Source organism: Mustela erminea, chromosome 5 (genome assembly GCF_009829155.1).
Source record: "Mustela erminea isolate mMusErm1 chromosome 5, mMusErm1.Pri, whole genome shotgun sequence".
NCBI classification, from domain to species: Eukaryota; Metazoa; Chordata; class Mammalia; order Carnivora; family Mustelidae; genus Mustela; species Mustela erminea.
The window spans coordinates 135,830,394-135,852,715 of NC_045618.1; the positions used below are offsets into that span (position 1 = coordinate 135,830,394).

The window sequence follows — 22,322 nt, forward strand, 5'->3', positions numbered from 1 at the left end:
TGTCAGATAAGTAAGTCAAATCTTTTAAAGTAAAATAAAATAACATGACTCTGTTAATTGGAAATTACTGATGAGTATTTTTTTGAAATTTGAGATTTGTGCTGAAAATACAAGGAGAGCCACTGTTCAAACTGTCCATGGCCTTATGGTTGCTTGTCCTGGGATCACCCCTCAGTTAACTGTCTCAGTTAACTGATCGGGGGCAGGAATCTATCCATCCTAGGGGGCATTGAAAAGGATCCTGTGACTGGAGGAAAATCTGTTTGTCGTAGGTGGTCAGCTCTCCACGTTTCTAAAGCTGAAAAAATGTATCTGTGACGAAAGCTAAAGTTTTCTTAAAATAGGAAAAAAATGTGTTCTTGGGATGTGGTCTCTTCTTCCAGAGTATTAATTATGTCAGCAGTAGTAACGACCGAAGAGTATGGCCGGCGAGTGCTGATTTAAACCCTCCGAGTGGCTCAGAGACTCTCACTGCCTCCTTGTGAGACTGGTGGTGTTGTTTGCACTTTGTAGATGAGGAGTTTGAGGAACAGGACTCTGAAACTAAGTGTGCCCGACTCCAGGGCTTTTGCTTCTAGAAGGCAGGCCTCCTGGTCTCCTGTCTGTGTCCCATTAGTGCATCTGCTCTGCTGGTCTCCCTCCGTGCCAGGGAGAGTGTGGCTAGCTCAGAAAGGCCTCGGAGAGCTCCATCGGTGAGATCGCATCTGTGGCCGTCTGAGATGGCTTCTGTCTTCTTCCTCTCCTCAGCTACGGGGTGCTGCTTTGGGAGCTCTTGACCGGCGAGGTGCCCTTCCGAGGAATCGACGGCTTAGCCGTGGCTTACGGAGTGGCCATGAACAAGCTCGCCCTGCCCATTCCTTCTACGTGCCCAGAACCTTTTGCCAAACTCATGGAAGGTGAGTGACCGCTGACTGGAACAAAACTAGAGCAGCGCTTGGGTAGATGTCGGACGATTCGGCCGGGTCCGTCATGGAGAGAGGGGAGGAAGTACACGTCAGGGAGGAATCCCGTGGGTGGTTGGAAGAGCCACTTTCAGATGATGAGGCACCTGCTGCGTTGCTGTCACAGGTACGCCTCTGTCCATCCCCAGGGACTGTAGAACTCCCCTTAGTAACTAAAACCCACTACCCAGCACTTCAGTATTTTATCATCTAATACAAAATGAGAAGACTTGGCAGCTTCTGTTTTTAAGACCTCCGAGTGTATTACATCTAGAAACAAAGAACGCCCTAGAAGAGATCTCTAGGAGTCACCTGCTCAAACCCTGTAATTCCCTGAGCGAGAAATCCGAAGCTGAGAGAGACAGAGTGCACTCCGTTAGCTAGTTGTGAGCCGAGAAGACGTAGCGTTCACCCTTCCCGACACCCAGTCCAGGCCTTTTTATCTTTGCCTCATCATCATCCCAGTGGCGTGGGGAAGGCTGGCTCATTTATTGGTGGGAAACTGAGGTCCGAAGTCCAGTTACCACTGTCAGGACTGGAATTGTGTAGGAACGTGGTAAGTCCTGGCTGTCGAGCCTTGCGCCAGCAAACCCCTTGGACTTGCTTTTCTGATGCTAAGTCGGCAGGCAGAGTTGGTTGGGGGCAGAACTGCTGCATCTGTTTCCACGTTCACTCTGGTCGTGAGCGTGGGCAGCTTGCTTTCCCTGGCCCTGTGTGTGGTTGCCGAAATCCCCGTGTTTCTGTTTCTGGAAGGAAAATTGTGAGACAGTTTCCTGGTAAATAAGGTCACGTCATATTCTGTCTCACTCCTGTCTCTGTCCATTGGTGCTTCCTGTCTGCTCCGTGTCCCACACAGACTGCTGGAATCCGGACCCTCATTCACGACCATCTTTCACAAATATCCTGGACCAGCTAACTACCATAGAGGAGTCTGGCTTCTTTGAAATGCCCAAGGACTCCTTCCACTGCCTGCAGGATGACTGGAAACACGAGATTCAGGAGATGTTTGACCAACTCAGGGCCAAAGAAAAGGTAAATAAAACAAGAAAAAAGGCACGCGTTGAATCAAGTGGGCCTTCCCCACTGGGCCTTCTCCACTGGGGCCTCTGGACCGATTCTGACACAAGCACCTTCCTGCTTAGTTTGAGGTAACAGCACCTTTTTCTTCCCGACATTACACAGAGTTTTCCAGGCCTCAGGTGTGTCCCGAAGTGGTAGAGATGGTTCCTTTCTTTCTGGGATTTGGCAGAAACCAGTTGGGCGTCGTGAGCCCAAAGTTCTCCACGTGGAGTACCTATTCCACTGTCCAAACCAGAGGAAGAGCGCCACTGGGCAGGCACCAGCAGGAAATCAGAGAGGGTTCTAAAAACCTTTTTTGGTTCCATAGTGGACTTCCAGAGTGGGGGTTACTTGGAGACAGGGACGCTTCAACACTGAACATAGTCATCAGTACATCCTACGACTGTCTTTGGTATCAGAGTCAGAAACAAAAGATGGGCTGAAAATACTATGGTTCTGAAATGATTGGGTGTTCTGCATGTTTTTATGAAAAAGGCTAAAGCGTGAACTGACTGAGGAGTTCAGATATTCTTAGCTTACTAGAGATCTGCCATGCGTTTTGGTGGCCATTCCTTATGTGGCTCCTCTCTGGGCCCCCAGTGTCTGAGGAGCGGTTCGCGTCCACGGCGGGTGGGGGTGGGGGAGCAAGCGCTTATGTTGCTTCTGCTTGGGCTGGGCTGGATCTAAGGGCTACAGCCAGGGACACGAGCAACAGCCACGTGTCTCCTGGCGAATTTCTTTTTTCCCTCCTCGTTGCCCGCTCAGGGCATTTGGGAAGCAACATGATAAGAGGAGCTGAAATTATGTACATCTTTATGGCTTCTCAGTTCTTTCCCTTGAAAGATGTGTTGATGGAAGAACCTTTCATCCTTTTTATCCTGCAGTCTTGTGACCCCTACCCCCTCAGCATGTAGGCAGGTGTCACTGTCTTTCTCATCCAGGGCAAAGGGTCGGTGACTTGTCTGCAGTCACATAGCCAGTAAGCGGGGAAGCAGAATCTTCCTCCTGGGTCATCTGATTCCAAAGCCATCTTCTCTCCAGTATCATTGTTTACCTCAACAAATGACTTAAAAATAATTTCTGAAGCTCATTTGAAGAGATTAACCTCTTCTTATGCCACATAGCACTTCCCAACCTGGTACTACTTGGCAAGTCAGTGAGTGTTCCACAGGGGAATGGACCGAGGTCATGACAGATCATTTGGGCCCTGGGTGCGGGGAAGGGACCAGCACTGACTGAATGATTGAAAAAGGCCATTCCTCTGGCCCCCGGGCAGCTCAGTCAGTTAAACATCTGACTTTGGCTCAGGTCATGGTTTCAGGAGGACGGAGCCCCACAGCGAGCCCCCCCCACTCGGCAGGGAGTCTGCTTGTCCCTCTCCCTGTCCCCCTACTCATGTTCTCTCTCTCTCAAATGAATAAATAAATGAAATCTTAAAAAAAGAAAAAGAAGAGGAGGTGCTCCTGTTACTAGTGATGTTCTGAGTAGAAGAACCTTGTGTTGCTGGCTCTTGAGGTTGTCGAATCACTTGATTCATGGTTTTCTTGCTTTCGGTTGGTGAAATTATAAGGGTATCTGCCAGTACGAAAAATGGAAGTGGGAAATTGTCACAGGTAGTTATTAGGAGAAGCCAAACCAATTCTCGTAGCAGCCCGCATTCGTAGAGCACGTACTACGTGCTATGCTCTGTTGCAAAGCGATTTATAGGAATCCTTATATAGTCTCACATAATAAGATAATAATTGTCTTATGTAAACAACTGTGATGTCAGTGCAGTTAACTCCATGGTACTTATAAGGCAGTTTGTTCCAGAGTCCTTGCTCTTAACCACGGCGCCCTGACGCCTGTCCATGGTAAGACTCCTAGTGGGGCAAGTGAGGGTGAGGGATGGATAATGAGCTTTCTCTCCGGGGAGACGCCTCCTAAGTCATTGTGTGCAGTGAGGGGATTTGCATACGACGAGGCTGCTCCCCAGACGAGGCTGCCCCCCAGATGAGGCTGCTCCCCAGACGAGGCTGCTCCCCAGACCGGTGCTTCACAAGAAGGAGGACACTCACCATGTTTGAGAGGCTGGGGATTTATGGTGCCGTTGGCCAGTATTCCGTAAGTGTCCTGGTTTCTCGTATGAGTCAGCTCATTCCCAGCTTGTCTCAACTTACTGTTTCCAGTATAGCAATGATGGATTTGTCTCTGGACTGGGGTCTGAGTTCCCTCCAAGGAAGGGGCTACAACCCACACCATCCCGTAGATGAGAGCAGGTTCTGCCCATCTAATACAGCCGTGGTACCAGAGCAAGCGTCTGGCAAAGACTGGGAAATATTTTCTCTTCTCTTTGCTGTCCTGCCACGATCCTTCTGGAGCACAGCGTTTTCCTTCAAGATGAGAGTGGAAACCACATGCCTCTGTGGAGTCACTCACCAACTGAACAGAGGTGCAGAAGACACGCCTCACTGCCTTTTGAGCAATCGCTCTGGAAATACATTTTTATTTGACTATTAGGTGATACCTGGAGGCCGATTCATTTATAGTGGGCACCGTTTAAGTCACATCCTTTATAGAATGGGAAAAAATGAAAATACAACCAAGTCTGTAAAATTTAAGTACATGATAATATTTTCTACCCAAACGCCCATGTTTTTCCAGTCACAGGCAATTTTAATCAGTAATCTAGGAACCCTCAGCCCCCATCTCCAGGGCTACCATGGCTCTGTCCACGGGTGGCTGAGCTGAGCCTGCCCCTCCCAGGCATTCAGTTCCTGGGGTGGTCAGCGATTCCTTTACCAGCCCCCTGGGAGACCCGCGCCCCGTCTGGGACCTGGAGTATGGAGGCACCGGCCCTCGAGGGCCCTCGGCCTCCCCTCCAAGCCGGAGCACCCCGGCTTCTCCGCCGTGCTTCCGCCCCTGCAGGAGCTGCGCACCTGGGAGGAGGAGCTGACGCGGGCCGCACTCCAGCAGAAGACCCAGGAGGAGCTGCTGCGGCGCCGCGAGCAGGAGCTGGCCGAGCGGGAGATCGACATCCTGGAGCGGGAGCTCAACATCATCATCCACCAGCTGTGCCAGGAGAAGCCCCGGGTGAAGAAGCGCAAGGGCAAGTTCCGGAAGAGCCGGCTGAAGCTCAAGGACGGGAACCGCATCAGCCTCCCTTCCGGTCAGTGGCCGGGGCCCTGCGGGGAGCCGGGGACCCAGCTCCGCGAGGCAGGACGCTGTGGGTCTCAGATCGGGGTGGGCTCGAAGTGGGCTGGCCATTCGGGGGGACACTGGCCCGCGGCCAAGCTGGCCCACCCCAGGGGAGGTTCTGAGTGTGACTAAACAGACCGCGGGGAGGACAGGCGGGTCGCGGGCACACCTGACCGACCCCGTCCAGCAGCCAGCAGCCTCGTGGCTCCCGTAGAGGACTCAGGGCCCTGCGGAATCACTCCTCTCAGGGTTTCTTTGAATAACCAGTTCTCTGGCCGCAGTGGAGAGTAGGATTCACGGGTAGGAATTTGAGTTGCACACAACCTTTCAGAAGCACTTTGGTTGAGGAGAGGTACATCTGTACTATGTTCAGCCTTGGGAAAATGCAAATCAACACAAAACCACGAGTTAGAATCTTTGTAGGTTGTAATGGACCCATGGAGGGAGGCGGTGCTCACTGCGGGTTTGTTGTATTCTATGTCTACAAGGTCCTGGGAAGCAAGCTCAGTGGAGGTGGGAGGAAACCGAGGGAAAATAGCATCAGGGGGACACAGTGGAGGATTTTAAGCCCTGGGATGATGGCTTCAGTGCAAGCACGGGAATTCGTCCAGTGCAATTCCGTGGCTGGATTTGTGGGACGTGTCTCCTAGTGTTCTCGTCGTACATTTTCCTGGCCGGCAGCACCGTCTGTGAGCCCCTCTTGAGCGTGTTGTGTGCGGTGGCTGCTGCTGTGAGCTGGGGAAGCTCGGAGGGAAGCAGTAGTTCCCACCTCCAGGGAGATCGCGTGTAGTCAAGGGACCTCGGTGCAGACACTCATCTGTTTATTACACCTTTTGATAGCTGAGGACACTGGGACTTAGAAAACCAGCGCTGTAAGGTTTCCCTTCTTTATGCCGTACCATAGCTGCCTTTGGAAAACACCACAGTTTGGACCATTAGTCCCATCACGCTCGCTTCCCTAGGTTCCCACCAAGGATGAGTCCTTATTACTCTGCTCTGCCTGCCCTTAGTGAGAAGCTTCTGGCTCCCTGCCTTGGTCCCCGAGAAAAGGGGGCCTCTCCTCATCGATTGTAAGAAACCGAATTTTAAGTCAGATTTCCTAGACTAATTAGCAAGTCTCACAATCTTAAGAAAACTGCTATAAATCTGTAGTTGCTACACCTACCCGAGCTACAGATGAGCTTGACTCGGAGAGTGAGTTTTCCTTCTCATACATTCAGCTTGCTGTCCTGCCATCTTCGGGGAGAAAGCATTTCCCAGGTGAACAAGTTGCTTCTTAGGAAACTGGGGCCTGTCCCTCCAGCCTGCTGGGAAGTGTCACTTTTCTCGTAGGAACTGGATCATGGAAAATTCTAACACGCACGCATGTCTGTCTTTCCCCAAGCAGATTTCCAGCACAAGTTCACGGTTCAGGCCTCCCCCACCATGGATAAAAGGAAGAGTCTCGTCAGCAGCCGCTCCAGTCCTCCCGCGAGCCCCACCGTCATTCCTCGCCTTCGGGCCATCCAGTGTGAGACTGTTTCCCAAATTAGTTGGGGCCAGAACACACCAGGGGCCTCTGTCCCCTGCTCTGTCCAGCCACCGACTGGCCCAGGCTTGCTCCATCCATAACTTCTGCCACCTCTCCTCGGCAATGTGTATATACATGCACATATGTACGCAAACCCTTAGCGCTCCTTCTTGTCTCTCTCCGTTAGCTTTACACTGCTACCTCCCCTACTTCTCCTCTTAGAGACCAGCAGAGGGGTTTGTGGGCATTGATGGGATCTTTCGTGAACTACAGAGCAATTCAGAAACTGGCGTGTGCTATAGGTAGTCTGGGACCTGGCCTGGGCTGGTTGGTACCCTGGCCTGGGGACCTTGTATGCTCTCTGCCGTGTTCAGGGCATCATTGTTTTTTGTTATCATTTATGCTCCCCAGGGGAAGGGTGTTTTCAAAGTGTAGGTCCTAAGGAAACTGGCCACATACTTCGGGATAGGTCAAGTCTGGACCAATTATATTCTTTTTTTTTTTTTTTAAAGATTTTATTTATTTATTTGACAGCGAGAGATCACAAGTAGGCAGAGAGGCAGGCAGAGAGAGGAGGAAGCAGGCTCCCCCCTGAGCAGAGAGCCCGATGTGGGGCTCGATCCCAGGAACCTGAGATCATGACCCGAGCCGAAGGCAGCGGCTTAACCCACTTAGCCATCCAGGCGCCCCTGGACCAATTATATTCTTACAATTTTACAAGATTTACAAAAAATTTTCAAATTTTTACAATTTTAGTGTTTATTAAAAAGAATTTCCACACACGCGTGTGTGTATGAATGGAGTCGTTTCCCTAACTTAAAGATAGAGATTTCATTTAAAAACAAACAAAAGACAAGCTCTGGCTGGCTCTCCTTGAAAAACCCATTCATATCTGTGGATTCCCTTTTTTCATGTGGCCACCGTTGGCTGGAAGCAATGGCGACTTCCATATGCTCTGTATTTTACCTCAGTCCCCTCAGCTCCTGTATTTTTGGTGTCTGGAACCATCTGCTCATTTATGATACAAGCCTAGTCTCTGAGGCATTTGGGTTTGAACTTCTACTATAAGGCAGTAATGTTAGAAGAACGTTCCTCCTCTCTTACCGGTTATAATTTTCTAGGCCGTTCCGTCCCCACCTCCTCATTGTCTTCCCTTCTTACCAAAATTCTCTGCACCTCTGAGTCTTCCCTTTCACCCTTACCTTTTTTTTCCTTCCTACCTACCTCCTTCCCTACCTACCCTGACTCCAGTTCCACTGGAACAAAACAAGTCCCGTAAGCGAGATCTGTTTGGAACTCCAGTGTCCGGCTGGCCTGAGCACCAGCTTTGCCTCGGACTTGGGAGAATCGGGGAAGTTTCCCGTGTTGGGTGCTTTGAGAGCGCTCGGTGACTGGTGCCTGAGGACTCGAAGGCTCCACTTGGGCACAGAGTTTTTGACTTCTCCCCTGCCACTCCATATGTGTGTGTATGTGTGTCTGTGTCTGTCTGGTGAGGTAGAGGCTAGTTTGGGGGGGACCCTGTCTATCTTTTTTCCAGGTCCCATCCAACTTTTGTTATTCACAGTGACACCGGGTGAAAGCAGCAAAACCTGGGGCCGGAACTCAGTCATCCTGAGAGAGGAAGGGGAGGAGGAGGAGAAGAGAGCCCCCAAGAAGAAAGGACGGACGTGGGGGCCAAGCACGCTTGGTCAGAAGGAGCTTGCCTCCGGAGATGAAGGGTAAGATCCAGAACGCAGGCGATTCTTTCCGCTTAAAGACGGGTGCTGCCTCTTAGAACTATGATGTGAAATACTTTCTCCCTGTTGTGGGTTTCATTGCTTGCTGGGAAATTACAAGCCTGTGGATCTTTGCAGTGGTTTTCCAATATGCTCGCTCCCTGGACCTCCCCTAGGAAGGGGCTCAGCCTACTTCTGTGTATGGTAATTATTTAACGCTTTGCGGGTCCTGGTATCTATTTTATGCTTTTCGGGTCCTGTCTTCTCTTTTGCAGCTCCTCCGCTGCTTTGTTGCGGCGCCAAAGCAGGCGCAGACCGCGGGCGACACGTAACTGAAGGAGCGCGCCTGTGTTCTTTCAGTAAGACTCGCCAACACAGGCGGTGGATGGGAGTTAGCCCTCCCGTTTGAGTGTGCCGAGCCGTGCCGGCGTCTGCCTCTTTCCCTTCAAACACCCGCGCAGAGCAAAGAGAAGGAAGGGCAGGGGACCCTCTTGACCTGGAGGCTTATCCCGAAGCAAGGGTGGTTGCAATAACCCAGAGTTGGCAGTCTGTGCGCTCAGATGTAACAGCATGGCCACCAGAACTTTTTTTTTTTTTTTTTAAGATTTTATGTATTTACTTGACACAGAGAGAGAGAGCACAAGTAGGCAGAGAGGCAGGCAGAGAGAGAGAGAGGAAGGGAAGCAGGCTCCCTGCTGAGGGGACAGCCGGATGCAGGGCTTGATCCCAGGACCCTGGGATCATGACCTGAGCCGAAGGCAGAGGCTTTAACCCACCAAGCCACCCAGGCGCCCCCAGAACTTTTTTTAAAAATTTATTTAAATTCAATTAATTAACAGTTTCCAAGATAGAGTTCAGTGGTTCATCAGTCTCCTGGAACACCCAGTGCCTGTGACATCTCGGGCCCCCAGAACTTCTTTAAGCCCCACCTCCTGGCCACACTGAGTGTGTGAGCAGCCACTCTGGGCAAAGCACGAGACCCGGCTTTGCGTCTTGGACGTGCTGGTCTTCCTGAGCCTCACGGGTTAGATTCTCTCAGGTTCCGGCTCCTCAGAGGCTGTGCCCCGTGGTGCAGTCCGCAGCGGCGAGCGCACCTGCTGACCCCAGGCCTTCCCAGCCCCTCGTCTCCCCGCTGAGACGAGGATTAACTAAGTTCCTCTTTGGGACGTGCAGGCAGGATTCGCTGGCTCCTGGTGAGCCTGCGCAAATACAGCTGTGCCGTGGCACGCCTCTTGTGCCGTTTCCATGTCGCCGTTGAAAAATGAGCGTCGTGGTTTATGGTTCTTTTTCTTGGTGTTAAAACCTAGAATCCCGTTTCTTGACTTTTCTGAGTGAGAAGCAGCAGCAACCCCCTTCTCCCTTTGCAGTGACTTTTCTGAGCTTGTGCCTGGCTCTGGCCCTGGCCCTGGCCCTGGCTCTGGCCCTGGCTCTGGCCCTGGCCCTAGCCCTGGCCCTGGCTCTGGCTCTGGCCCTGGCTCTAGTATTCGTTTGACTACTAGACCATCTCAGGTTCAGCGTCTGTTTTCTCTTGTCAGATCTGAGCTGAAGGCGAAAATGTCAGTTTGGTGCATAAAGGATTGACTCTTTGAAGCCAGGCTTTAGAAATCACTAGATGCCTTGGAATAGGGAAAGGGAAGGGAGGGGAGGAGGGAGAGAAGGAAGAAACTAAGGCAGGCAGGCAGGAAACTTTAGGTATGTAGGGCCAACTGCCTAAGCTGAGAGTTCAGTGCCTGAGCCCTCTAGGAATGGTAAATTGTTCTGCTGCGGTTGGTTCTGTAGGGGCAAGAGCTCCACAGTCTGGTTGCGCTTGAGCCCTGGGGTCCAGTAGGGTTGTGGTGGGTCTGAGAAACTCAGTCGCCCTGAATCCCTTGGTATTTCTGACTTTCATTTGATTCCTGCCTGACAGGATTTCGCAGGTTGGCTGTGGATTTCAGTAGTTTCTATAGTTCTGTTTCATTTATAGATATATATATTTTTTTTGTCTTGCTGGTAAATTAACTTTATTTCACATTCCAAAATATTTATTTTGGCATTTCTTCTCCCTTCCATAGATTTGTCCTCAAAACTGTTAAAACAGTTCAAAATATGACTTATAATTGATTCTCAATTCCTAGTCAAGAAATCACGTATATTCCGTTCATTCTCAAGTCAAATGTCGGAAATTTTTGAGAGGCTCTGTATGACTGTATTTCTAATTTTAGTCCCTATCAACGGAAGAAAATATGTAACAGCAAGAAGTTATGTTAAGTTCAGTAATGTTAAGTGAATTTGCATCTCCATCCTTTTAAAAAAAATAGTATATATGTTATAGGAAACATATACTTGCTCATAGCTTGGGTATGTGGCTTCATGCTGTCTCCGCAGTTACGCTGTGGTGGCTCAGGGACCTTTGCCCCACAGATTGGGAGGTCCTGGGCCTGTGGCAGCTCGAGCACGGTCACCTCGTTAAGATTCCCGCATGGTGTGGGCTGTGCTGAGCAAGCAAGAGGAGGGCGGCTGGCCACGTGATCGAGTCCAGCCTCGAGGGCTCCCATGTGGGAGAGGCTGAGTTGGATGTACCCACTGTCGCCCACTACTGATTTTCTTTATTCATTGAAGATCCCCTCAGAGACGTGAGAAAGCTAATGGTTTAAGTACCCCATCAGAGTCTCCACATTTCCACCTGGGGTGAGTCTCCTCTGCACCCTTCCATCAAGTGTGTTCGTAACAGTTCCCCTCCATTTCCTCCTTCTCACGGCACACCCCGTAGAACCGAGCCTCGTTATTGCCAAGGCTGTGCTGACTTTTTTTTCCTTTAAAGCAGTACCCCTGTGCACCCTGGGATCTTCCTGTGTTGGTCTGGCTCTCCCGTTCCTCCCTTCCCTGACCGCCCCCATGGTTGGGATTCTTCTGGCACCCTTAGCTATAGGGGGATGACACAAGGCTATTCGTCATCTTCAGCCTTGGCTCTGACTTTGCTAATCCGGATCCCCTTGAACCCAGAAGATACTAGAGGATTGTCAGTCAGAAGTCCCAGGCTGTGGGTTGAGTAGCATGCTTATCTCTGGCTGTGTATTTTAGTGGAAACCACTGGTGGCTGAATGTACTTGAATTCATTGGTATTTCTGATAACACTTTGAAACGGGTCTGAAATGAGGGGAAACGTTGGTCCTTCTCTCTCCCTCGGGACGGACTGGGAAGAGTGGGCTTAATCTGAGGAGCTTTTTCTGATCCTAAAATGAGAGCCACCGCTGATTATTATCCTGGTATTTCCAAGGTAACAATAACCCACAGATTTCCTCAGTCTTCCCTTTTTATTGTCTTTTAGAGAAAAGACCAGTGCTTCTGGGCCTCTGATTCCCCCATCATATAAGGGGGCTGGAGGGGTCCCCCCATCAGGGTCCCCTGAGTTACTGGCTTGCAGGTGTGAGCTCCTCACAGGGGTCTGAAAGTGAGCTCCTGCTCTTTTCCTCTCCGTTCCCAGACAAACCAGGGGCTCCAGTATAGCATTATGTACTCTGCACATAGGTCTGTCCCAAAGTGCACTGGGTTGGTGCAGCTTTGTTGGCTGGTTTTTGTTTTTGATAAAAGTGTCTGGCTTTGAAAGTTGCCTGAGCATGCCATTCGCCGGGAAGGAGTGGAGAAACGGTCTGAGTGGAGCAGGCTGGCCCGTCCGTGTCTGCCAGCTCCCCTGCCCGGGGCTTGCCTGGCATCGCAGTGTCCCCTGATGTCAGCGCTGTGCTGTAGACAGTGTCCCGGAGCGATGGCCTCTTGTGGAAGATGGGCTCGGGCAAGACCCGGGCCAGTGCTGGGCAGTCCGCGCTCTTCTGCCCTCTTGCCAGCCTGCCTGCTAGATCTTTCCCCCGCTCCATAGCAGCATGTGGAGGGGTGGGTTCACGGCCCTGCTTTTCTTTCCCGAGAGCATGTGTACTTCCGTTTGCAATGCGAGGGGACTCGGGGTTTGTTGCCTGTACGCCAAGGCTCGTGGGCTTTGGTGGAATTAATAGGCTCCCAGGGAGAGACATTTGCACAGGCCCGTGGAGGTGAGGGTCGAGTAAGGGAAGTAACCGGTTCTCACAGTTTCCTCGTTTCCTCCCATCAGCCTCAAGTCCCTGGTAGATGGATACAAACAGTGGTCGTCCAGTGCCCCCAACCTGGGGAAGGGCCCGAGGAGTAGCCCAGCGCTGCCAGGGTTCACCAGCCTTATGGAGATGGGTGAGCCCTGCCCTTGTTCTGACCCTCCCTGTGCCCTCAGGGAAATTTTGGTCAAGCTTCTGGGACTGTTTGAGGACCCCTGGTGCCCCTTCATGGGCATCTCCTCTTTCCCCGACTCCCAGGCCCCACCTCCTGCCCTCTTTGCTCGCTCTGCTCCCGTTTTGTTGAACCTTCCCCAATCACAGTTTCTTCCTCCTGCTGCCCCGGGGCCGCGGCCTCCCATCCGAGGGAGCCAGGTATAGTCACCTAGGGCAGTGCAGAGGGTGAGGCCTTGAATCAGGCACTTCCCTTTGCTGGGTCGCTTCCCTTTGTATCTTAATATGGGGAGTCTGCAAACCAGGAGATGGTGGCGGGGGACACTGTGGTCTTTCTCCAGGGAAGCTTTCCAGTTGCTTGGGTAAGGTCTCCTCCAGGCTGTTGCTCAGACAGCAGGTGCTGTTCTCTCTGAAGACTTCCAAGGTCATAGTGGGTCAGTTCATACAGTAGATGCACCTTCACCCGTGGAGGGCATTCCGGTCCTTTGCAGGACACTGGTCAAAGGACCGGCCTCTAGGCCATCCCAGAAATTCAAGGTCTCTTCCAATTTTAAGGTGCAAAAAAAGGAGGGATGTTTCTGTTCTACCCACTATTCTAGGACACTCACACTCTACCTCGTGTGTTGAGGGTCCCTATGAAAGGAGTAGAAAAGCGGCAGATGACCTCTTCAGAAAACAGGAAAGGAGGCTGTGGAATGGAGAGTGATTTCCTCGGGTTGGTCACAGTTGAGCGTGGAGGGCTGAAACCCCGGGGGGTCAATGCCGGGTTCCTTAGGCTCTTCCATCTTTGCATTCCTGACGCTCCGCCGGGAGGCAGGGGTAGGAGAGAAGGACAAGATTCTCTTGCTGCTTCATCTCTGTGTCCTGTGTCCCCTTCCTCTCGTTGGCACAGAGGATGAGGACAGTGAAGGCCCCAGAAGCGGGGAGAGTCGTCTACAGCAGCCACCCAACCAGTCCTACCTCTGTATCCCATTCCCTCGTGGAGAGGACGGAGAGGGCCCCTCCAGTGATGCAGTCCACGAGGAGCCCACCCCGGTCAATTCGGCCACCAGTACCCCGCAGCTGACGCCCACCAACAGCCTCAAGCGGGGCGGCGGCCACCACCGCCGTTGTGAGGTGGCCCTGCTCGGCTGTGGGGCTGTTCTCGCAGCCACGGGCCTGGGGTTCGACCTGCTGGAAGCCGGCAAGTACCAGCTGCTTCCCCCGGAGGAGCCCGAGCCCCCAGCCCGGGAGGAGAAGAAGAGGCGCGAGGGTCTTTTCCAGAGGGCCAGCCGGCCTCGTCGGAGCACCAGCCCCCCCTCCCGGAAGCTCTTCAAGAAGGAGGAGCCCACGCTGCTGCTGGGAGACCCCTCCGCCTCCCTGACGCTGCTGTCGCTCTCGTCCATCTCCGAGTGCAACTCCACCCGCTCGCTGCTGCGCTCTGACAGCGACGAGATGGTGGTGTACGAGATGCCCGTCAGTCCGGCCGAGGCCCCGCCCCTGAGCCCCTGCACCCGCAACCCCCTGGTCAACGTCCGCGTGGAGCGCTTCAAGCGGGACCCCAACCAGTCCCTGACTCCCACCCACGTCACCCTCACGGCCCCCGCGCAGCCCAGCGGCCACCGGCGGACTCCTTCCGACGGGGCGCTCAAGCCAGCGGCTCTCCTCGCCAGCAGGAGCCCCTCCAGCAATGGGCTGAGCCCCAGCCCTGGAGCAGGTGAGCCCGGCCCTCCTCCTCTTGCCTCTTTCCTGCCTCTGTGCCCCTCCTGCCCCCGCCAAGAGTGGCCGTATTGGTGTCCTTCCTCCTCTGTCCCGCTCACCAGGACATGCTGCCCTTAGCTGGGGGGGTGGCCCGGCCGGCTGCCCTCTCTCGTGCAGGAGAGACAGAAAGGTTCTAGGCAGGATCAGACCCGGGGCTCCGGGAGATACTCAGGCCCTGCGTCTTGGAGTGCACCGTGCGGTGCTTGCAGGGTACGGGTGGGGCGGGAGCCTAGCTCTGCTTGTGCCCAGAAGCGGAGACGGAAGTTCCCGGAAGGAATGGCGTGCTGCCCCAGGAGGGGCATCTGGTGCCACGTGGCTGGGCTCCGGCCTGCCTTTATTGCGCTGGTGCAGTCTTGCTCACAGGCAAGCTTCCTCCTGGGCGTCCTGCCCTGCATCAGTCATCCCTTACTCGTGGCTGACTCCCTGGGCGTGGAGAGGGATCCCGGTGAACCACTGGGCCCAGCATGTGTCTGCCTCCTCCGTCTCACACCGAGCCACCTGGCCATCCTAATCTCATGTCGTTCCCACCAGCAGCCCCCAACCCCCTGGGGACCTGAATCTGACTCTGAAACCCCCCTCACCCTGCAGAAGACGAGGAGATGGTGACTGAGATTTGAGTGATACTTGAGTGTAAACGACAGTTATTTTCCTTTCCGCTCGCCCCCTCCCCTCTTTAGATTTTATTTTTGCTGTGCAGATGTGTGTCCTCTTTGGGGAGAGACCTTATGCCTCCTCTGTAGAGTTTGGTTACCTTGATTTGTTCCTGCCTCACGTGTTTATTCACCGAATGAACTGAGAATAAGCAGATCTTTCCTTAAGTCAGGGTCAGCGAACTTTCTTGGTAAAGGGCGAGAGAGTAAATATTTGAGGCTTTGTGGGTCCTGTGGTGTTTGTTGTAACTACTCAACGCTGCTGCTGTAGTGGGAGAGCGAGCAGTAGACGTGGCTGTGTTACACTGAACCTTTATTTGCCAACAGAGGGTGGTCCATGGGGCATAGTTCTGCCTTAAGCTCTTTCATTACAGATGTCACCTCCTTATGTCCCATGATTACTGTTCTAATCAGATACAGTGATCACGGCCTTCTGGTTCACTACTGTATCCCCAGTGCCTCCCAGCACACTGCCTGGCAGGTCACTGGTGTTCATTAACTATCTGTTACTCGGGTTAGTCCAAGTGACTAAGGCTATGACAGCTGTGGGGAGGGAGTAGTGTCCAGCCAGTGTCTAGCCGGCCCAGGAATGTGGTGTTGTCATCTGATGCTTCTCCCTTTATCTCTTTGACCAGGAATGTTGAAAACCCCCAGCCCCAGCCGAGACCCAGGTGAATTCCCCCGTCTCCCAGACCCCAATGTGGTCTTTCCCCCAACCCCAAGACGCTGGAACACACAGCAGGACTCCACCTTGGAGAGACCCAAGACTCTGGAGTTTCTGCCTCGGCCACGTCCTTCTGCCAACCGGCAACGTCTGGACCCTTGGTGGTTTGTGTCCCCCAGCCACGCCCGTAGCACCTCCCCAGCCAACAGCTCCAGCACGGAGACGCCCAGCAACCTGGACTCCTGCTTTGCTAGCAGCAGCAGCACTGTGGAGGAACGGCCTGCACTTCCGGCCCTGCTGCCGTTCCAGGCGGGGCCGCTGCCCCCCGCCGAGCGGACGCTTCTGGATCTGGACGCGGAGGGCCAGAGTCAGGACAGCACCGTGCCGCTGTGCAGAGCTGAACTGAACACACACAGGCCTGCCCCTTATGAGATTCAGCAAGAGTTCTGGTCTTAGCGTGAAATGGGTTGGGGGCGGCCAAGGGGGAAGCCGGAGGAGATCGGGGGAGCTGGTTGGCACAGCCCTTTCTCAGAGTTGGACCCCCCTGAAATCCAGCCCTACTTCTTGCACTGATAATGCACTTTGACGATGGAAGGGGTGGAAGCAGGGCCACTTCAGAGGGTCCCCTGCCCTGTAGGGCCTTTCTACCCACGTCCACTGGAAGGGGCTGTGGCCATCAGCTCTGGCTGTGTAGGGGAGAGAGGGGTGCGTGCATGTCCCCCATCCTCCACAGTCTTCCTCGCCTTTCGGGTGTCCCTGCAGGGTCACTCAGCCAAATCTGTCTGCTGCTCCCTCTCCTGAGTCCCCTGGGTAAGCCCAGAGCCTGTCCTGGAGCCCTCGTATTAGCCCTGAGTTCCCAAACACCAGTATTGGATGTTCTGTGATTGATTTTTGCTCCTCTTCCACATCCTTCCCCAACACCCATGAATCCGCATCTCAGCTGGGGTGAAACAGGAGCTTTTCCGGGTCCTCAGCCGTTATGTGCCAGCCGGAGGACCGAGGGCATGGTGCCCCGGCGTGGGGCACAGGAGTTGCCAGACCCGGCACTGACCTGCCTGTGCTTCCAGGTGCCCCCTCCCTGCATTTATTTGAGCCTCGCAGGGGTGAGGGGACCTGCCTCAGTGAGAACTGGGGGGAGGGGGAGGAGTTCGGAAACCCAGAGTTGAGTGGCAGCCAAGAGGGTCACAGAGTCTGTCCTTGTTCCTTTTGGAAACATGCAAATAAGGGCAGAAACCAGCACCGTTGATGGCATCCATCTCCTACCTGGGGTCTGGACGTGGCCAGACCAGTTTCTGCCCCAAACATGCTCATCCCAGGGATCATTTCTTGGGAGACTCACTCACCGGTGCCAGTTCTGAAGCCAGAGACGAAGTTCCTGCGCTTGTCCATTTTGTTGTTTGACCTTTATGTGTGATGCCCGCCCATCCCTTGACCTTTCCTCCCATCCTGGGATCAGTGGACTTTGGGTTGTGTGTGTGGTTGGTAGAGACTTTGTGCCGCTCCAGAAGAGCTTATTGGTGGGGGCAGAGTGGGGGCTCCTGGACACTGGGAGCCGGCACTGGGGGGATATCTTCTCAGCCAGGCCGTCCGTTCCGGGATGCCCTTGAAGGAAAACGGAGCCTTAGTGGTACCTTCCGCAAACGGACACGGTGAGGCCATGATGTTTGTAAGGTGCTCAGTGAGCCCCTAATGATTGTGCCCCAAGCTTCGAGCCCCGGGCTCCGCAGGCTGACCACGGTCCCTTGTCACTGTACACAGGTGGCCCCGATGCTGGGCTCTGGACCCTGCACGGGGTTGGAAGGAGAGCAGAGGCCAACCCCTACTTTCCTGGAGTTCGTTTCCTTGACTTGAATGTTGAGTTGCTTCTAGAGCTTTCTCCTGTGTACCTTCACTTCTCCGCTTACCCTGAGGCCTCCTGTGTCAACTGTGAACAGTTGTCTTGTGCGGGACGCATACATGAACTTGATGGGGAGCAGAGCCTTAGGTCATGCCCCTCTCCCCTCCAGACTCTCCAAACGTTGCTTCACTGTCCTCTCTCACAGAACAGTTCCCTGGAGATGCTGCCGGACAGCCCGTGGGCTTCCTGTGTTTGCTGCCTGGGGGCCAGGAAGTGGGGGGAGCGGGGGAGCAACAAAGCTGGCTCAGGTGATGACTTTGGTCCCTGCTCCGTCTCTCCCTGTAACTGATAAAGTCCCAACCTGGGAGTGAAGGAAGGGGTGACCTTAGCTTCCAAATGGCTCCTTGTTTGGTGAGCTCAGTGGTGCTCTGGCTCAAGAGTGCCACCTCATCTCGGGTGGGAGGCGCCCTCGGTGTGTTGCCCCGGGACTTGGCTGTCCTGTGTCATCTCTCCTTTGTGCAGCAAAGACTGTGAGAGACCATTTTTGTCCCCATCCCCCCCACTCCTTGTTCAGAAGGGGGAAAAATGTGAAACCTCTCCACAGTTCCAGCCCACCAAGTGACTCCCCTTTGTTCTTGATGGGGAGAGGGCCGCAGGTGGTCTCTTCCTTGCCCTTCCCCGGGACTCTCCATAGCCCCTAAGTCACTAACTAAGTCCTAGGTCACTAACGCATTTGCAAACCCTTGGCTCCGCTGAATGACCCCTCAGTGGGGCGCAGCCTACAGCAAGATCCAAAACCTCTGGCTCTGGCTGCTCTGCACGGTGAGGCAACTGGAAACTGACCGTTCTCTACTTTTCGTTGTTTCTTGGGGAGGCAGCCAACTCCTTTGGGAGTGGTAGCGTGACTGTTGCAGTGCCGGCTGAATGGTGGCCACTTGGCCTTGAGTGAGAGGTGGAACCTGTTTCTTACTCCCCGCCCGGAAGGAAAACAGGGGACGCCTGGGTCCGCTGAGGGTAGAATTGCACTTGCGAGAGGCAGAAGCAGGTTTAGTCTGAAGTGGCTTCGGGGAGCTTGTCCGGGGAGACAGAGGAGTTCCTTCTCAGCTCCTCCAAACCCTGTCTCTGATGGGCCTCTGCCTGCTGCCCACACACACTCTCTCTCTGTGAGGCAAGGCTCGGTTGAATAAGGATCCTGTGTAGTAATGGGTTTGAGTTGCTTTCTGTCCTCCTCGGCTCCCCGGCCTCTGTGGCCGCGGTCAGGAGCAGGCCTTGAAGCTGGGGTCAGCCCCGGCCGTGGCATTAGCCAGCATCTCCCGTTCTCTTTCCTTCTCTTTCCTCAGGAACACTTACCCTCTGCTCTTGGCAGGTGCTCACTACCTAGAATGCGGTGACGGGAAGCAGGTCCTGCTCTCTGCTCCTTCTCCCCAGATCCTTCCACGGATTCTAAACAGGATTATCCTCTATTTACCCCCTTGGGGATCCAGGCCACTGCCAGGGCCTGAGTGGATGTCCCCATTGTCCCCAAGTGTTATTTCTGAGAGGCTCTGGAGGTGGTCTTCACCTCGCATCCTGTAGTACCCCTGGGTCCAGGGGTGATGGTGACGATAACTCACAAGGGTCCAGTCGGAATGATGCTAACCTTTCTACAAACTTGCATCATTGTCCTCCTGATACACTTGCTGGTACAGAAGAGGAAGTGCTTCAGGAGGAAGACATTCAAGGGAAGAGAAATTGAAAAGCTGCTTGGGCTGGCTGCTGAGTTGGGCACCGAGCTCTTGAGCCCTGAGCGAGGTGTCTCTCTCCCGCTTTCTGCTTTGCTCTCTGGCCTTGGGCTTGGTCTTTTGCTCCTCTCACATTCCCTTCCTGTAAAAGCCACCGTTACCCGCTTCTGTGACAAGGCTTTGAAGACACGTATCCCAGCTGGTCAGCGAAGCCCACCACTCCCTGCCGACCATCGGGACGGACTGCTGGCGTCAGCAGTGTGGTTCTCACCATTTCTGCCTCTGAGGGTCTTGCCTCCTGTTCCTTTGGTTTCTGGAAGAGTAGTGCTTTGGAGTTGGCTTAGTCTGGGGGCCATGGTCAGGGGTGTGTTCTTCTGCATTTATGTGGCACCTGGTGTTTGTAAGCGCCCTTTCTACTCCCCGCCCCCTTCACTTGTCCTGCTGGTCCTCACTGTCACCATCTAAGGAAGGAGGACCGAGGAGATGGGGAGGCTGGAGGCAGCGTCAGAATGACAGTTTGGGGTCTCAGATTTTTTTAGGCGTCATTCCCAGAGTCTGCTTTGTTCAGAGACTGAAATCAGACCAGTTCCTGGAAGAAAATTTGTGAGAAGGTCCGCCGGCCCTTAAGATCCATGTTCCGGCGTGAGGCTCTTTACAAAGCCCCTATTCCCTCCGGCCACGGTTGCTCAGGGACACGACAAGACACCCCAAGGGTACCCAGGTGTGGCTTATGGTCCACACTCTTGCTCCTCAGTTCCCACAGTGGAGGCCCCCTCCTCCCTCCGTCCCCCTGCAAGCGGGAGACAGCGCCGAGCATTGCTAACTCTTCCAGCACACGTTTCACAAAAGCAGAGAGCAGCGGACTCTGAAGTCCGGACGGCTGTGAAGGGGATGCTTCAGGGAGCCTTGACCTTTTCTCCCGTGTTTATTTAGCCTGTGCTTTTGACTCAGGTAGGTGAGGGCCCCCCTCAGGCAGGTGAGAAACACTCCGTTGCCTCTTGAAGGATTTTGGGGAAGAAGCAGATGTCCTTGCTGTAGTGCCAGGCTTTTCCAGAAAGCTCTGCCGGAGTCTGTGGTGCCCTGGATCAGAGGTGAGAGCAGCCCACATCACGTTGTGGTCCCAGGTGACCGTCGTGGCAGAAGTGGCAGACTAATGCTGACCTGAGCTGTCTCCGTACTAGCTGTGTGGAGTTGCAAATGTTTCTTCCCCTCTCTGGACCTCCGAGCCCAACCATGAACTAAGCCGGATGCTACCTTCCCTACCCGAAGCACGAAAAAGCCCTTTAACTTCAAAATATGTGATTCTGGAACCCAGGGTCCAGCACGGATGAGCCTCCCCTTGCTGGATCGCTTCTCTTTGCGGAGAAAATATGTGCGTGTGTGTGTGTGTGTGCGTGTGCGTGTGTGCGTGTGTGTGCGTGCGCGTGTGTGTGTGTGGTTGTAGGTCAAAACCAGTCGAATCTTGGCAGTTCCCTTTGGTTCAGCATACTGGGCCACCTGCCTCTCTCCTTGGCTTCAGGCCTGGGGATGAGTTCTTGTCAGGCTACTTTTATTACTCGCACACAATCCCAAATGCTCTCTTCTTTCAGACGAATCCTTGCTTTCTTAGGTCAGGAATTCAGATTAGTGAAAATCCACACCAGAAAGGAAAACGCGCTGCCGTGCTGGGAGTCCTCGGTCCCTAGCTCCTCCCCTGCCTGGCGCCCTGGGCGCTCGCCTTCGTGGGCACTGGTGTTGAAGGCAGGACGCAGAGACCCGAGTCCTGGCTAATGAAGCGAAGTCCCGGGATTTAGGTTCCTAGTTAAGCTGACCCCGCTCTGGGCGTCTGGTTGGCTGTGCAGGCCGGGGGAGCCTCTCATCAGCCTCTCCGCCTAATGACTATTTCCGATTCGTCCCGGTCCGGCAGCAACTCCCTCCTTTGTTCTTTTCCTGTCTTGGGCCCTGGAAGCACCATGTCCCCCCAGGCTGCTCAGGGAGCCCTAGGGATAGTCGTTCTGAAGGTTGGGCTCCTTCCTTAACTTAGAGCCAGGAGGACTGGCCTTCCTGATGCTTCCTGCCTGTGGCTCCCTGCATTCCCCGCCTGTAGCCTTGCTCTGGGTCCCTCGGTCCCCGCTGCAGTGAGACCAGAGAAAAGCCCTTGCAGTGAGTTACACGCCCTCGGTCCCCAGCTGTAGCAAAGAAGGGAGGTGACGAACTCGTCCTCTTTCTCCTCTGAGTCTTCTCACTGTCCACCCTAAACACACAGACTCGCACACTCACATGCTTGCACACAGATTTAAACCGAATTTTCTGGAGGATTAAGGAAAGAGGTTGGTGATGGGTTTTACTTGGTTTGCAGAAATGCCTTCTTTGGGACTTTCCTCCCTGTTCAAGCCTTTGAGTCTAGGTGAAAAAAGTGAAAGTTCACATTTGTGTTCGTTTTGTTTCTCTGGAATTAGCTATTCGTTTTCATCCCTAGGCTCCAGTGTCTTGTCCACACGTCCTGACCCTGTGTCCTTGAATTCCCATTCTGCTTTGGGATTTAAGTTATTGTAATTTGTCAACAATATTTAAGACTAGAAAAGCCCAGAAGGAAACTTACCAGGTTCTTTTCTTTGGCTTTTTTTTTTTTTTTCAAGGTACTGTAAGTTGTTAACTAGGGATGCCAAGCAGGCTTGGTTCAATGGCTAAACCTCTTACCGTATTACAGTGTAATGCTGATTCAGCCTGGTCCCGCCACCAGAGCACACACAGACTTGAATAAAACTGTTACAACAATGACCTCTGGTTTGCCCTGTACTTTGTAAGCTTATCCTTTCCAACCTCTTTTTAATTAAACAGTATGTCCAGGGAACTGGCTCTTTCTGGGGAATTTCTGTACGTAAAAAAAATAAAAGCTATGTCTATGGTGCAGGAAAAAGGAGGTGGGTGAGGAGGTTCCCTGGTGCCCCTCCCGCACCCCCCCACGCACCCCCCCCCGTGGACTACAGGGGCACTTCCGGCAGGTGGCACTGAGAACAGCACCGCCCAGATGATTCAGTCTCTTCTCATAGGTGACTTTCGCAGGGGCCACGGATTTGGACCTTCAGAGCCCCCTGTG

General features: G+C 53.6%; 1 protein-coding gene across 3 annotated transcripts in view; it reads left to right on the forward strand.

Moving 5' to 3' along the window:
• Positions 1-22,003, forward strand: part of MAP3K9 (mitogen-activated protein kinase kinase kinase 9) — a 73,996-nt gene extending 51,993 nt beyond the window's left edge. For 2 of the 3 annotated variants that reach the window (XM_032345084.1, XM_032345086.1), the window contains exons 4-12: positions 748-896; positions 1,798-1,973; positions 4,908-5,148; positions 6,565-6,687; positions 8,252-8,405; positions 11,001-11,069; positions 12,484-12,596; positions 13,524-14,327; positions 15,657-22,003. In XM_032345084.1, coding sequence (XP_032200975.1) covers positions 748-896; positions 1,798-1,973; positions 4,908-5,148; positions 6,565-6,687; positions 8,252-8,405; positions 11,001-11,069; positions 12,484-12,596; positions 13,524-14,327; positions 15,657-16,141 — 2,314 coding nt within the window. In that variant the 3' untranslated portion in view covers positions 16,142-22,003. The remainder of the gene's footprint in view (positions 1-747; positions 897-1,797; positions 1,974-4,907; positions 5,149-6,564; positions 6,688-8,251; positions 8,406-11,000; positions 11,070-12,483; positions 12,597-13,523; positions 14,328-15,656) is intronic. The other variant, XM_032345085.1, reaches the window with a different exon arrangement.
• Positions 22,004-22,322: the final 319 nt, after the last annotated feature.